General features: G+C 52.8%; 1 protein-coding gene across 50 annotated transcripts in view; it reads left to right on the top strand.

Moving 5' to 3' along the window:
- OBSCN (obscurin, cytoskeletal calmodulin and titin-interacting RhoGEF) overlaps positions 1–16,427 on the top strand; it is a 233,171-nt gene that overhangs the window by 185,458 nt on the left and 31,286 nt on the right. For 49 of the 50 annotated variants that reach the window (XM_052643386.1, XM_052643400.1, XM_052643406.1 and 46 more), the window contains 18 exons: positions 191–469; positions 8,569–8,647; positions 8,890–9,014; positions 9,167–9,364; positions 10,247–10,279; positions 10,418–10,516; positions 10,628–10,846; positions 11,224–11,296; positions 11,569–11,636; positions 12,630–12,749; positions 12,901–13,040; positions 13,474–13,674; positions 13,783–13,865; positions 14,085–14,258; positions 14,987–15,143; positions 15,507–15,623; positions 15,707–15,871; positions 16,205–16,363. In XM_052643386.1, the coding sequence (XP_052499346.1) occupies positions 191–469; positions 8,569–8,647; positions 8,890–9,014; positions 9,167–9,364; positions 10,247–10,279; positions 10,418–10,516; positions 10,628–10,846; positions 11,224–11,296; positions 11,569–11,636; positions 12,630–12,749; positions 12,901–13,040; positions 13,474–13,674; positions 13,783–13,865; positions 14,085–14,258; positions 14,987–15,143; positions 15,507–15,623; positions 15,707–15,871; positions 16,205–16,363 (2,489 nt within the window). The remainder of the gene's footprint in view (positions 1–190; positions 470–8,568; positions 8,648–8,889; positions 9,015–9,166; positions 9,365–10,246; positions 10,280–10,417; positions 10,517–10,627; positions 10,847–11,223; positions 11,297–11,568; positions 11,637–12,629; positions 12,750–12,900; positions 13,041–13,473; positions 13,675–13,782; positions 13,866–14,084; positions 14,259–14,986; positions 15,144–15,506; positions 15,624–15,706; positions 15,872–16,204; positions 16,364–16,427) is intronic. The other variant, XM_052643356.1, reaches the window with a different exon arrangement.

Below are 16,427 nucleotides of genomic sequence, written 5' to 3'. Positions count from 1 at the left end.
GCAAAGAGAGGATTCTTCTAGAGCATGGGGAGGAGGGGATAGCTCAGTTGGCAGAGAGAGAATTCTGTTTGGCCCCCAGTCTGTGAGCACTCACGTGAATGGGTGCCATGCAGCACTGAACTGCTGGCCGCTGGGGTAGCTGCGGGGAACCCAGGGCCGACGTGCTGGGTGCCCTGCCCTTCTCTTCTAGCCCCGGTATTCCTGACCGAGCTACAGAATCAGGAGGTGCTGGATGGGTACCCTGTGAGCTTCGACTGTGTGGTGACAGGCCAGCCTGTGCCCACTGTGCGCTGGTTCAAGGATGGGAGGATGCTGGAGGAGGACGACCACTACATGATCAGTGAGGACCAGCAGGGCGGCCACCAGCTCATCATCACGGCGGTGGTGCCAGCAGACATGGGTGTCTACCGCTGCCTGGCCGAGAACAGTGTGGGTGTGTCCTCTACAAAGGCAGAGCTCCGTGTGGACCGTGAGTGCACATTTGGGTGTGAAGATTCAGGCAGGGCAGGGATCCTGGCAGTGAGAGGCAGTGCTGGGTTGGAGGATTACCAGCCCAGCATTGGTCTCAGGTCAGGCAGAATTTGGGGCTGGAAAGTCTTGTGGCAGATAGAGAGTTCTCTTGGATCCCCCTTGTGAGGTAAATGGGGTGGGGAAAAACCTGGGAAGACTTGGACGTACCCCATGGGCACAGTGGGTGGTTAACGGCACTGTGGCATAATAAGAAATATATATATTTGATCTTTGTTCCTGATTCCTGGTGGGCCCCTAGATAGCTTCAGTACAAATAAATCCATCTGATTTTTCACAAAAATCCAAAAACAAATTGAGGAAACACAGAATTTCAGATTCAAGGATGGAATTTCAAATAGTGCTGGAGTAATTTGAACAATTGAAGGCAAAAATATGAACACACCAAGGAAACCAGAATTGAAAGAGACACATGTACCCCAGTGTTCATTGCAGCACTGTTTACGATAGCTAGGACATGGATGCAGCCTAGATGTCCATCGGCAGATGAATGGATAAGGAAGTTGTGGTACATATACACAATAGAATACTACTCAGCTATAAGAAGGAACGCATTTGAGTCAGTTCTAATGAGGTGGATGAGCCTAGAACCTATTATACAGAGTAAAGTAAGTCAGAAAGAGAAACACCAATATTAACGCATATATATGGAATTTAGAAAGACAGTAACGATGATCCTATATGCAGGGCAGCAAAAGAGACACAGATGTAAAGAACACTTTTCGACTCTGTGGGGGAAGGCGAGGGTGGGATGATTTGAGAGAACAGCATTGAAACACGTGTATTACCGTATGTGCAGTAGATGACCAGTGCACGTTTGATGCATGAAGCAGGGCACCCAAAGCCAGTGCTCTGGGACAACCCAGAGGGTTGGGGTGGGGAGGGAGGGGGGCTTCAAGATGGGGGAAACACGTGCACCCATGGCTGATTCACGTTGAGGTATGGCAAAAACCATCACAATATTGTAAAGGAAGTATTCTCCAATTAAAATTTATTAATTAAAAAAAGAAACCAAAAATAGGAACTTCAACCTTGTTTGAAAATTACCTCAGAATGGATTACATACTTAAATGTAAAATATAAACCTATCAAACTTTTAGGGAAAACATGGGAAGAAATCCTCAGGATCAAGGGCTAGGAAAAGACTACTTAGACTTCACCCTGAAACGAAAAATTGGTAAAGTGGACCTCCTCAGACTTAAAACCGTTTGCTCTGTGAAAAATCAAGTGTTGAGGATGAAAAGCCATGGGCTGGGGGAAAGTACCTGCATTATTTTTTGAAAAGAATATTTTCCCTTATAACATTGTCTTGGAACTCTTTTTGCCAGAAATGAATTTCCATTAAATGTATAGATTTATTTCTGACTTTCATTTCTCTTCCATTCGTCCAGATGTCTGTCATTATGCCATTATTACACTGTTTTGACTATTGTAGCTTTGTATTAAGTTTTGATAAGTGTGAGTCCGCCAACTTGATTGTTTTGACCATCCTGAGTCTCTTGTATTTTTTAATGAATTTTAGGATCAGCCTGTCAATTCCTGCAAACATAATCTCTGAGTACATTTGATTATTTCCTTTTTATCAGTGGTTTTTGAGTAATCATAATTTTTGGTGCACTTGTCTTTATGTTCCTTATCTTGCAGTTAATTGAGGTTCTTGAGTCAATGGGGCTTCCCTGGTGGCTCAGATGGTAAAGAATCTGCCTACAATGCAGTAAACTCAGGTTTGATCCCTGGGTCAGGATGATCTCATGCAGGATGGAAGGGCTACTCTGCAGCATTCTTGCCTGGAGAATTCCATGGACAGAGGAGCCTGGTGGGCTGTACAATCCATGGGTTCACAAAAGAGTTGGACACAACTTAGCAACTAACACTTTTAATATTTTTCATTAAGTTTGAAATTTGTGAGGCATTATTTCTTGAAATATTTTTCCTTTCCCCCTTCATCTGGGGACTTCTACACAATCGAGGCACTTGAAGTTGCACTTGTTGTTCAGTTGCTCAGTTGTGTCCAACTCTTTGCAGCCCCATGGACTGCAACATGCCAGGCTTCCCTGTCCTTCACTATCTCCTGGAGTTTGCTCAGACTCATGTCCATTGAGTTAGTAATGCCATCCAACCATCTCAAGCTCTGTCGTCCCCTTCTCCTCCTGCCATCAATCTTTTCCAGCATCAGGGTCTTTTCCAATGAGTTGGCCCTTTGCATCAGGTGGCCACAGTATTGGAGCTTCAGCTTTAGCATCAGTCCTTCCATTGAATATTCAGGGTTGATTTCTTTTAGGATTGACTGATTTGATCTCCTTGCAGTCCAAGGGACTCTGAAGAATCTTCTCCAGCACTACAGTTCAAAAGCATCAATTCTTCTGCACTCAGCCTTCTTTATGGTCCAACACTCACACCCATACTTGACTACTGGAGAAACTATACCTTTGGCTATATGGACCTTTGTTGGCAAAATGATGTCTGCTTTTTAATATAGTGTCTAGGTTTGTCATAGCTTTTCTTCCAAGGAGCAAGCATCTTTTAATTTAATGGCTGCAGGCAGTTTCTGCAGTGATTTTGGAGCCCAAGAAAATAAAGTCTGTCACTGTTTCCATTGTTTCCCCATCTATTTGCCATGAAGTGATGGGACCAGATGCCATGATCTTAGGTTTTTGAATGTTGAGTTTTAAGCCAGCTTTTTTACTCTCCTCTCACCTTCATCAAGAGGCTCTTTAGTTCCTTTTCACTTTCTGCACATCAAAGGTTATTGATATTTTTCCTGGCAATCTTGATTCCAGTTTGTGAGTCATCCAGCCTGGCATTCCTCATGATGTACTCTGCATATATGTTAAAAAAAGCAGGGTGACAATATATAGCCTTGACGTACTCCTTTCCCAATTTTGAATCATTCCATTGTTCCATGTCCGGTTCTAACAGTTGCTTCTTGACATACATACAGATTTCTCAGAAGACAGGTAAGGTGGTCTGGTATTCCCATCTTTGTAAGAGTTGTCCACCATTTGTTGTGATCCACACAGTCAAAGCGTTTGCCCTAGTCAATGCGGCAGAGGTAGATGTTTTCTGTAATCATCTTGCAGAATCTTGTGATGAATCAGCCTGGCAATGCAGGAGACACAGGTTCGATCCCTGGCTCAGGAAGATCCCCTGGAGAAGGAAATGGCAACCCACTCCCGTTTTCTTGCCTGGGAAATGCTATGGACAGAGGAGCCTGGCAGGCTACAGTCCAAGGGTTCACAAAGAGTCAGACAAGACTGAGAACTGAGCGCCACTGAAGTTGTACTACAGCTTACTAATAATCCTTTTATATTTTAAAATTCTTGTTTGCTGTGCATTTCATTTTGCATAGTTTCTGTTGCTGTGCTTTTAATTCACTCTCCTTTTTTTCCATAGTATCTAATTTGCTATCAATCCCATCCATTGTGTTGTTTATCCCTAGAAGTTCTGCTTGAATCATTTTTCTTTTTTTTTTTTTTAGTAAAAAAGAAAATTTCATTTATTGTATCCTAAATGTATTTGTTTCCTTTTTAGTTTTTGACTGCACTGGGCTGTCACTGCATGTGAGCTTTCTCCGGTTGCCTGGAGCGGGAGCTACTCTTGTTTCGGTGTGGTGGCTTCTCTTGTTGAGGCTCACAGGCTCGAGAGGCTTGGCTCAGGAGGTGTGATGCAGAGTCTAGCTGCTCTGCAGCATGTGGGAGCTTCCTGTATCAGGGATCAGATCCATGTCTGCTGCATGGGTGGGTAGATTCTTAACCACTAGACCACTGTGGAAGCCACCCTACTTGAATCTTTTTGATATGTTCTAGATCTTGTCCTAACCTTTTGAACACATGGAACACAGTTCTAGTGCTTGCGTGAATGTCCTTCTCTCTCAGTTCTAACATCTGTGTCAAGTCTGAGTTGGTTTCGACTGACAGATTATTCTGCGTGTTATAGGTTGTGTGTTTTCTGACTCCTTGCATGTCTTGATGGGCTTGGCTGAATGCCTGACAGTGTGAATTTAACCCGGTTGGGAGGTGAGTATTTTGTGTTTCTGCATGTCTTCTTGAGTGATACAGTGAGTTGCTTGGAAGCAGCTGGATCCTTTTGGATCTGCCTTGTGTGATTTGTTTGGTGGGGCCAAGGCAGTGCTCAGTCCAAGGCTGACTGTCTTTGTCTGCTGAAGTAAGTGTTCCTGAGCATTCTGCCTGATGCCTCGTGAATTATGAATGTGCCCAATCTGCCTGTGGACAGACATTATTGCAGCCCTTGTGCTCCTCTGGCCCTTTCAGATGGCTCTTCAGTATGCATGTACCAATTGGCGCTCTGCTGAATCCTCAAGAAAGGGGTCCCTCTCTCTGCTCAGCTTTCTCTTCTCTGATTTTCTGTTCCATGGACAAAGACTGCCTTTATCTCTCAGGACATCAGCTCTTGTTTCCCCCACTCAGGATCTGCCTGTCTCTGCCTCAGTTTCCCCTTCATGTAAACTTCAGGCAGGAAGCTGGGGCAATTGTAGGGCCCAGTGTTGTTTCCTGAGGCTTCCCTCATAGCTCAGTTGGTAAACAATCCGCCTGCATTCCTGTCTCTAACAGATCACTGTCCTTCACTTGCATAGTGCCTGTGACTTGAAAACCATTCTGCTGATTCTGTACCCAATTCTAACTTGTGGGTATTTTTTCTCCTACAAAAAGAAATTCTCTGCGACACCAGCTGAGTGTCCTATAGTTTAACTCAATTCTGATCCCATCTTCCCAGATAGCATCAGATCTCGTAGGTCAAGGGCTCACTCCCACAAAGCTGCCTCCCACCACTTCAGGTATCAGCTGCAAGTCCAGGTTGTCACCTGTGCTTCTGGCCAATATGCTATAAATTAGAGGTTCCAGTGATTCTTTCCTTGGATTTGATTAATCTGCTAAAGTGGTTCATAGAACTCAGAGAAACATGTTACTTACTATGTCAGCAGTTTATTATAAAAGGGTATAACTTAGAAACAGCCAGATGGAAGAGATGTGTAGGCCAGGAAGGTGGGAAGGGCCCAGGTTGAGCTTGCCACTCACCCCTGATCGTGTGCTTACCAATGGGAAAGCTCTATGAACCCTGTTCTCTTGGGTTTTTAATGGAGGTTTCATTATACAGACACACTGATTACATCATTGACCACTGGTGATTGAACTAAATCTCCAGCCCTTCTCTCCTTCCTGGCGGTCAGAAGTTCCCAACCTTCTAATCCTGTGGTTGGTTACCCTGGCTTATGGAAGAATCACCACATCCTTAGGGGCTTTCAGGAAAAAATCGTGTCATTAATGTAAAATCCAAATCTACCTAAAGAAACAAAAGACCTATATACAGAAAACTATAAAACACTGATGAAAGAAATCAAAGATGACACAAATAGATGGAGAAATATACCATGTTCATGGATCGGAAGAATCAATATAGTGAAAATAAATATACTACCCAAAGCAATCTATAGATTCAATGCAATCCCTATCAAGCTACCAACGGTATTTTTCAGAGAACTAGAACAAATAATTTCACAGTTTGTATAAAAATACAGAAAACCTCTAATAGCCAAAGCAATCTTGAGAAAGAAGAATGGAACTGGAGGAATCAACCTGCCTGACTTCAGACTATACTACAAAGCAACAGTCATCAAGACAGTATGGTACTGGCATAAAGACAGAAACATAGCTCAATGGAACAAAATAGAAAGCCCAGAGATAAATCCACGCACCTATGGACACATTATCTTTGACAAAGGAGGCAAGAATATACAATGGAGAAAAGACAATCTGTTTAACAAGTGGTACTGGGAAAACTGGTCAACCACTTGTAAAAGAATGAAACTAGAACACTTTCTAAAATACACAAAAATAAAAAGGATTAAAGATCTAAACCTAAGACCAGAAACTATAAAACTCCTAGACGAAAACATAGGCAAAACACTCTCTGACCTACATCACAGCAGGATCCTCTATGACCCACCTCCCAGAGTAATGGAAATAAAAGCAAAAATAAACAAATGGGACCTAATTAAACTTAAAAACTTTTTCACAACGAAGGAAACTATAAGCAAGGTGAAAAGACAGCCTTCAGAATAGGAGAAAATAATAGCAAATGAAGCAACAGACAATTAATCTCAAAAATATACAAGCAGCTCCTGCAGCTCAATTCCAGAAAAATAAATGACCCAATCAAAAAATGGGCCAAAGAACTAAATAGACATTTCTCCAAAGAAGACATACAGATGGCTAATAAACACATGAAAAGATGCTCAACATCACTCATTATCAGAGAAATGCAAATCAAGGCCACAGTGAGGTACCATTTCACACCAGTCAGAATGGCAGCGATCCAAAAGTCTACAAACAATAAATGCTGGAGAGGGTGTGGAGAGAAGGGAACCCTCTTACGCTGTTGGTGGGAATGCAAACTAGTACAGCCACTATGGAGAACAGTGTGGAGATTCCTTAAAAAACTGGAAATAGACCTGCCTTATGACCCAGCAATCCCACTGCTGGGCATACACACCGAGGAAACCAGAATTGAAAGAGACACGTGTACCCCAATGTTCATCACAGCACTGTTTATAATAGCCAGGACATGGAAACAACCTAGATATCCATCAGCAGACAAATGGATAAGAAAGCTGTGGTTCATATACACAGTGGAATATTACTCAGCTATTAAAAAGAATGCATTTGAATTGGTTCTAATGAGGTAGATGAAACTGGAGCCTATTATACAGAGTGAAGTAAGCCAGAAAGAAAAACACCAATACATTATATTACTGCATATATATGGAGTCTAGAAAGATAGTAATGATGACCCTATATGCGAGACAGCAAAAGAGACACAGATGTAAAGAATAGACTTCTGGACTCTGTGGGAGAAGGCGAGGGTGGGATGATTTGAGAGAATAGCATTGAAACGTGTATTATGATATGTGAAACAGATCGCCAGTCCAGGTTCAATGCATGAGACAGGGTGCTCAGGGCTGGTGCACTGGGATGACCCAGAAGGATGGGATGGGGAGGGAGGTGGGAGGGAGGGTCAAGATGGGAAACACATGTACACCCATGTCTGATTCATGTCAATGTATGGCAAAACCCACCACAATATTGTAAAGTAATTAACCTCCAATTAAAATAAATTTTTAAAAAATCCCCACCTCTACACCTGTCCAGTTAGGAAATTCCAAGTGTGTAGGAACTCTGAGTCAGGAACAGGAAGAAGACCAAACTTCTGTTTCTTATTATAAATCCCTACATCACAGCCACTATTTTCTTTATTGTGTTTGTTTTCCTTTGGTTGTTTCGGGGGTGGGTATCTTATTTCAGGCGGTTGTAACAAAGTCCCATAGACTGGGCAGCTTAAATGATAGAAGCACACTGCCTGAAGTTATGGAGATGGAAGGGTGCTGGTGAGAGTCCTCTTCCAAGTTGCCAACATCTGTCTTCTCACTGTGTTCTCACATGGGGGAAGGGAGACGGGGTCCCTTCTTATTAGGGCACTAATCCCATTCATGAGGCTCCACTCTTACGACCTCATCTAAGTCTGATCACCTTGGAAAGGTCCCACCTTCAGACACCATCATGGTAGGAGTACGGACTTGAACATATGAATTTGGGTGGGGGGGGGTGTGGATACAGCACTCAGACCACAGCAGAGGATAAATTTAGCCCTTATTCTTCATTGTGGCTCTAAGAGGAAACCCCAGCTGCTGGTTCTGAGACCTGTGTCACCCTTGTTCCTTAGTTAGCTGGGACTAAGGAACTAAGTTAATTGCCACTGTCTGCTATTATGAAGCCCAGTACTGATAATTTGTTGGGTCTTGAAGTCAGTTACAGGCCTGGAAATATGGGCTGGTAAGTAGCCTGGGGACAGGGAGGGGCCGCAGGTAGCCGTGTCGCCCGTTCCTTCTGACTCAGAAGTGCGGAAGTGTGAGTGTCCCCCAGGAATAGCTGCACAGTGAGAATTGGGTGCCCTCCGGGGGTTGGGGTCGTGCCTGGGAAGAAGATGAGGTGCAGGCCTCGCTTCAGCCCCACCCTTCACCCGCAGTGACCAGCACCGACTATGACACCGCTGCGGACGCCACGGAGACCTCGTCCTACTTCAGCGCCCAGGGCTACCTGTCCAGGTAGAGCGCCAGGCAGAGGTGGGCAGCGCCCAGTGGGCTGGTGGTCCCGGGTCCTTGCGGGGGTGGCAATGCTGGCTTGGACTGACAGCATCCCAAGTGTGGTGGCTTCAGCCAGCCCACCGTACTCTCCACCCAGCATAGAGGAGAACTCAGGACTGACCCACCCCAACCCCGGGCCCCTTCTGTCCCGGAGCCCCCACTGGTCCTGCTCACGGCTGCCACGTCTTTGTTCTCCCTGCCAGCCGGGAACAAGAGGGCACAGAGTCTACCTCAGAGGAGGGGCAGCTGCCCCAGGTCGTGGAGGAGCTGAAAGACCTGCAGGTGGCCCCCGGCACGCGGCTGGCCAAGTTCCAGCTCAAGGTGAAAGGTGAGCGGGAGAGGGACGGAGGGCACGGCGCTGTCTCCTGCCAAGCCACGGTTGCGTGGTCACCGGTGACCCCAGGCTCTCTGAGGGCTGGTGGTGGGCACGGTGCCCACTGGGCTGGGGCCCTGCGCTCACCGCTCCCCCTGTGGCCTCAGGCTACCCCACGCCTCGACTCTACTGGTTCAAAGATGGGCAGCCCCTGACCGCATCCGCGCACATACGTATGGCGGACAGAAAGATGCTGCACACCCTGGAGGTTGTCTCGGTCACCAGCGAGGATGCAGGCCAGTACTCGGCCTACATCAGCAACGCCGTGGGTGCCGCTTACTCCTCGGCTCGGCTCCTGGTCCGAGGTGGGTGCCCAGCGATGTGGCAGGGCCTGGCGTCCACACCTGGGTTGGCACACCTGTGGCAGGCCTGGAAGCCAGGACCCAGTGGTCACTGCCTCTGTGCACAGAAGTCACAGGTGCCCAGAAACTGCTCCCCAGAGAGCATGTGCCCCTAAGGGGTGAAGTGTGTGTGTGAAAATGCTAGTCGCTCAGTCACGTCCGACCCTCTGTGATCCCATGGACTGCAGTCCTCCGGGCTGCTCTGGCAGTGGAAGTTTCCATTCAAAAATAATGGAGGGGGTAGCCTTTCCCTTCTACAGGGGATCTTCTCAACCCAGGGATTGAGCCCAGGTCTCTTGCATTGCAGGCAGGTTCTTTACTGTCTGAGCCGCTGGGGAAGCTGAGGGGGCAAGGGGTCCATGAAAACTGACTAGCTAGAAGGCTAGCTAGCTGGTGGAGTCGTCCCAGGCAAGCCTGGGGCCTTCGGTAGACTCTGGGGAGAAAGAGGCACATACTCATTTTAGAAGGAGAAGTCTGAACTGCCTTACTGTTCCAAGTTCTGAGCGCTGCAAGGTGATTCCCGGTCTTACCCAAGTCTGCGCTGGTCTAGGGAGCCAACATTGCCTGTGGCTTGGCTTCAGTGTGACTTTTTGAGCAGACCTGTTCCTGTGTTGGTTTCAGCGCCGAGCCCCAGACCCCTGGGCTGACATGGGGTAGCATTGCATCTGGTCCGTGGGCCTGAGTGCAAATCCCAGGTCTGCATGGCCAGCCAGGTTTAGGAAAGGTGGTGTGTGTGGTGTGTGGAAGTGGGTGGGGCCCCCCTCGAGACTCCCACCCTGATAGGCAGGCTTGTTCAGGGGAGGGGGCACCTTGGTGCTGTAGATCTGACTTGCGTGCTTTTTTCAGGCCCCAATGAACCAGAAGAGAAGCCAGCATTAGGTGAGCTGAACCCAGAGGGCAGAGAGAGGGAGGCCCTGGGCATAGATTCAGTAAGGGAATGTGAGGGGGGACTTGTGAATTCCCGTGTGGAACTGGGGATCCGTGTTGTTTGCCACTAAGTGCCCTGTGTCTTTCCAGATGCACGCCAGCAGCTGGTCCCACCCCGGTTCCTGGAGAAATTCACCTCCAAGAAGGTGAAAAAGGGTTCCAGCATCACTTTCTCCGTGAAGGTGGAAGGTAGGCAGTCCCGCCTCCCTGCCCCCACGCAGGACCCTTCTAGAGAGGCTCGGAGGTGAGCCGCCCTCCTGGTGTGGGGAAGGACCGTCCACCGTGTACTCCTGCCCGCAGGAAGCCCACCGCCGGCTGTGCACTGGCTGCGGGAGGAAGCCGAGCAGGGTGTGCTGTGGATCGGCCGCCACACGCCCGGCTACACGGTGGCCAGCTCCGCCCAGCAGCACAGCCTGGTCCTGCTGGATGTGGGCCGGCAGCACCAGGGCACCTACACCTGCATCGCCTCCAACGCTGCCGGCCAGGCCCTCTGCTCCGCAGGCTTGCACGTCTCTGGCTGTGAGTGGGCGTGGGAGCGGGGGCAGAGTGGGCAGTGTGCAGCCTCCAAGCTCCTGACCCAGTCCCCACCCACTACCCTGTGGGCTCCGCTCAGCTAGACCCTCCTAGAAGCCCCCACCACCCTGAGTGGTTTCTTCCCGGGCCCTCTCAGCTCCTCGGAGGGCTGGTGAATCAAGTGCACACCCTTCCATTTCCTGCCACTGGTGGGGTGACTATGGACAAGTTGGGGCAGTGGGCACAGGCTTCCTCGGGGCTCCAGGGGACAGGGCTAGGGCCCCTGGTGGGTGGTCCAGGCATCACTGGCAGGGGTGCTGGCCAGAATCCGTGCTCAGGGGTGTGTGGCATCATTCCAGTGGCTCGCCCTGTTCTCCCGACAGTGCCTAAGGAGGCAGGGGCCACGGAGGAGCAGCCAGAGGTGAAGGAGGCCCTCATCTCCACCTTCCTGCAGGGGTGAGTGAGGGGCTGCTCAGGAGCCAGGGGCCAGCAGAGAGGGCTCGAGAATGTGGGCCCCGGGGTGCAGGTCCTGGGAGTGGGGGGTGGTGCTGCCACCGGGGAGGAGCCCCATCTTGCACCCCCGCCCAGCTCTGCTCTGCTTGGGTCGTGGGGCTAGGCTCCCCACTGGAGAGGAGTCCTTCCCCAGGACCCTGACCATGGCGTCTAGCCCCACAGCCCCCAGACCCTCCTTTCTGTCAGGCTCCTCAGGGTATCTCCTCCCCCTCTAGGACCCAAGCTGTTGCTGCACAGATGTCAGAACCTACAGCTTTCATGGACCTTGCTGGGCAGAAGAAAGGTACGGGCAGGGTGGGCACACGTCTGTGCAGGGAGGGGCAGGGGCATGCAGGAGGCTGCTCGGCGGGCTGCCCCCGGCCTGTGGGGCTCCTCCGGACTGTGTGGCCCCAGCAACACTGCTGGCCCAGCTGAGGCCGGGGCTCCCTGGCCTCTTGTGGACCCATTTCTGACCTGCACAGGGCCCCAGCATCTTGGCGTGTTTTAAACTTGTAATTTATGGAAAATACTGAGTCTTCACAGAAGTCAGGAGGAAGGAGCCGTGCATCCCGCGCGCCCCCTGCCTGTGGGATCACTCGTCACTGACCTGCTTCGTTAATCTACCCGCTCCCCCCTTTCCTGTGCTGCCCACCGTTGGTCATCCTCATTGCCTCTTAACCCCAACACCTCCGCTGACCCATCACCCCCGCAAAGGATCCCACGTCCATCAAGGTCAACCTGAAGCTGCCAGGGTTCTGGCCCCCCCAGCCCTTGAGCCCACTGCCTTTGGTGTCCAGAGCCTGTCCTCGTATTATACTGCCTGGCGGGGCTCCCTCTGATCTCTGTCCCTCCCGAGCCCCTTCCTAGACCAAAGGCCAAGTGGACAACAGGAGTGAAAGTGGCGTGGACCCCCTGGGGAACCCCACAGCTCCAAGCTCCAAGCCTAGCCTGACCACTTGCTCAGCTTTGCGCTCAGCTCCCCTGCACCCGCCGCCCTCCACCTTTGCAGGCTGCCTCCTGCCCTCTGACTGCCTGCTCTCCCTCCAGCCACCTGCTGCTTCCACTGCCCAGACCCTGCTTCCCCAAGTTCGTGGTTCCCTAAATCACACCTTGGCTCAGATGCTTTTGAGCCAAAGAGACCTCTAGTCGTGGTCAATATTTCCTGCTTCTGGCAGTGCTGGCCCAGCTGTCTGTGTCCATCGGCACCTCTGATCCCAAGCCCAGGATGGGCCTAGGGGCAGGTGTTCAGGCACGTCTGTGGAGCACACAGCTGGCTGAGCCAGGCTTTGGCCCCCAGCAGAGCTCCTGGCAGCAGAGGCCCGTAGCCACCTGTCCTTGGCCGAGGTGGGCACGGAGGAGTTCCTGAAGAAGCTCACTTCGCAGATCACTGAGATGGTGTCGGCCAAGATCACACAGGGTAAGGCTGGCTGATGATGGAGTGAGCTCCAGGGGAGGCCGAGACCGCACCCGCATGCCTGGGCCCTCCCCACCTGCATGCCCCGGAGACCCGGGGGAGACAGCCAGTGGGGCAGGCCTTTTGAGGGCCTCATGTGTCCTATGTCCCTCAGCAAAGCTGCAGGTGCCTGGAGTTGACAGTGACGAGGAGTCAAAGACGCCATCCGCATCCCCCCGGCATGGCCGTTCACGCCCGTCTTCCAGTGTCCAGGAGTCGTCCTCAGAGTCTGAGGATGGGGACTCCCGGGGAGAGGTGCATGGGCAGGCAAGGGGTGGGGGGAGGGGAGGTGAGAGCCTGGGGGCAGGGTACAGGTCAAGCTGGTACAGTGGGGGAAAGGAGGTGTGGGGAACACCCCTGTGTGGCCAGCATCACCACCCTGACTCAGGACGCGCCCAGCACCCCACAGACTCCTCCTGATCCCTTTGGAGCGGGCTGCCTGCACCCCTGAAAGGAGCTTCCTACCTGGAGCTGGGTCAGGCCTGTTCTAGAGCTTCAAAGACTCTTAGGATGGCTGTGTCTTCTCCACTGAATCCTCGGGGCCTTGCAGCCTAAGGCCTTGGGAGGCCCATCGGCCCTCTCCCAGCCCCACTCCCCTCTGGTGTCTACACGGGCTCCCTGGGGCCTTGGGAGGCCTGGCTGGCCCCAGCGCAGGCCTGACACAGCAGCTCCTCCCTCTCACCCGCAGATCTTTGACATCTACGTGGTCACGGCTGACTACCTGCCCCTGGGGGCTGAGCAGGATGCCATCTTGCTGCGGGAGGGCCAGTACGTGGAGGTCCTGGACTCTGCCCATCCCCTGCGCTGGCTCGTGCGCACCAAACCCACCAAAAACAGCCCCTCTCGGCAGGGCTGGGTGTCCCCGGCTTACCTGGACAAGCGGCTCAAGGTAACTAGGTGGCCGGAGGGGTGGTCCTGGGGTCGCAGGTGGGAGCCTGACCCTCGAAGGGCAGGCCAGTGCCCAGGCTGCCTGTGACTCCGCCCTGTTTTGTACCAGCTGTCTCCTGAGTGGGGGCCAGCAGAGGCCCCTGAGTTCCCTGGGGAGGCTTTGTCAGAGGACGAGTACAAGACGAGGCTGAGGTGAGGGGCCCCCAGACAGGTGGGAAGGTGGGTTTCTGTGGGGGAGCTCTGAGATGCTAATTTTCTATGGTGGGGCTGCCGGGTGGGTGTGGGGGTGCCCTCCCTCCGTTGTCTGGCCTGGCCCATCCTGAAAGCGGTCAGCACAGTGCATGCGACTTGGAAGTGCCCCGCTGAGCAGCTGACTCCTGGGTCTCCCCTGCACGGCTGTCGCCCTGCCAGTGCCATCATCCGGGACCTGCTGAGCTCAGAGCAGTCCTTCGTGGGCGAGCTGCAGTTCCTGCAGAGCCACCACATGCAGTACCTGGACCGCTGCCCCCACGCGCCCGCAGCCGTGACCAGCCAGAAGGCAGTCATCTTCCGAAACGTGCAGGACATCGGCCACTTCCACAGCAGGTGGGCCTGCAGGGTGGGCCTCGAGGCGTCTCCTTTGGTCTGTGTGTGTACGTGCATGTACATGTGTGTGTGCTTAGACACAGATGCATGCGTGCACACACCAGTCACACATGCACAGGACACACTCACGTGGATGCTCACACTTGCACATGTGTGTACTGGCAGGCCTGGGCCTCAGGGGAGTGGGCAGGGGTTGAAAAGAGACAGAACCTTGTATGACTTGATTGACCCATCAGTGCACCACAGCCCTGTACAAGGACACACGTGTCCCGAGGAATACAGGCACGTGTGCCTGGCCTACCCCCAGCAGTGCCTGCAGCACACCTACCCACTGCAACCCAAGGACGCAGGCATGCCCCAGAAGTGTGCACACATAAGTACATGTGCATACCTGCACGCACACACACCCTTTCATGTGTGGGCATGCGTGTGCATGGTACACACACATACATGTGTACATGTACACGTGTATATGTACATGTGTACACGTACACCCACAGACATGTCGTTCCTTACGTATTTACACGCCCACAGACACGTGTACATGTAGCACACGTGCAAACGTGTGTGGCCATCACAGCCCAGAGCACTGACTTTCAGCCATAGGAGCTCGGGCCTCGGTAGTAGCCTGTTCCTTCCCAAACCCTCAGGTTTGGGGCTGGATTGTGGGTCCTGGGTGGGGGTCCTGATGTTAGCCCTCACCTGACCACAGTTCCCCTCTGTGGCAGCTTCTTACAGGAGTTGCGTAGCTGTGACACAGATGACGACGTGGCCATGTGCTTCATCAAGAACCAGGCAGCCTTTGAGAAGTATCTGGAGTTCCTGGTGGGCCGAGTGCAAGCCGAGTCGGTGATGGTCAGCACTGCCGTGCAGGAGTTCTACAAGGTGACCCTCTGCCCGCCAACCTGGCCTCCACTCCCCAGGCTTGATTCTGGCTCCTGGCTTGTAGGTCATCTTCCCTGACCCTGCTCAGGCTCCGCTTCACCTTCCCAGGACCCCTGACCCCCAGGTTAGAAAAGCAGGCAGGATCCCCCCGCCAACCCTGCTCTCCCACCAGCCCTGCTCGTGTGTTAGGCAGTGACGCTGGCCACCCCCTGGGGCAGCAGTGGGACCCACATGGGGAGGTGGGTCTGTGGGTGCACATGTAAGCTCCCCTGGGCACCCGGTCCACCAGCTTTCAGACTCTGGGGACACAGGCCCCCTGGAGGCTGCACTCCTTCCCTGAGCCCAGCCCTGTGGTTCCCACAGAAATACACTGAGGACGTGCTGTCAGCTGCAGACCCCTCGCAGCCACCACCCCCACCACTGCAGCACTTCCTGGAGCAGCCGGTAGAGCGGGTCCAGCAATACCAGGCCCTGCTCAAGGTAGGCAATACGGTCCAGGGGCTGTGGGGCTGCTCCCGTGCCCAGCCACCCCAGGCCTTGCCTTGACCTGCAGTCTTCCGCAGGAGCTGATCCGAAACAAGGCACGGAACGGCCAGAACTGCGCGCTGCTCGAGCAAGCCTACGCGGTGGTGTCGGCCCTGCCGCAGCGAGCGGAGAACCAGCTGCACGTGTCACTCATGGAGAACTACCCCGGCACTCTGGAGGCCCTGGGCGAGCCCATCCGCCAGGTCTGGGGCTGAGGGTGCGGGGAGGGCCCTGGGCGAGCCCATCCACCAGGTCTGAGGCTGAGGGTGCAGGGAGGGCCCTGGGTGAGCCCATCCGCCAGGTGAGGCTGAGGGTGTGAGGAGGGCCCTGGACGAGCCCATCTGCCAGGTCTGAGGCTGAGGGTGCGAGGAGGGCCCTGGGCGAGCCCATCCGCCAGGTCTGAGGCTGAGGGTGTAGGGAGGGCCCTGGGTGAGCCCATCCACCAGGTCTGGGGCTGAGGGTGCAGGGAGGGCCCTGGGTGGTGGAGGGTGGATGCCCGGCTGGGCCTGGCTGACCACGGCCGACCACGTGCCCAGGGCCACTTCATCGTGTGGGAGGGGGCGCCGGGTGCGCGGATGCCATGGAAAGGCCACCACCGGCACGTCTTCCTGTTCCGGAACCACCTGGTGGTCTGCAAGCCCCGGCGGGACTCCCGCACCGACACCTTCAGCTACGTCTTCCGGAACATGATGAAGGTTTGCAGGGTGCCGGCGGAGCCTGGGTGGGCAGGGAGGCCATGCAGGGTGTGCAGGCCGGGAA

The sequence above is a fragment of the Budorcas taxicolor genome, chromosome 7 (assembly GCF_023091745.1).
Source record: "Budorcas taxicolor isolate Tak-1 chromosome 7, Takin1.1, whole genome shotgun sequence".
NCBI classification, from domain to species: domain Eukaryota; kingdom Metazoa; phylum Chordata; class Mammalia; order Artiodactyla; family Bovidae; genus Budorcas; species Budorcas taxicolor.
Note: the sequence above shows the minus strand (reverse complement) of the source record. Positions and strands in the feature narration are given on the sequence as shown.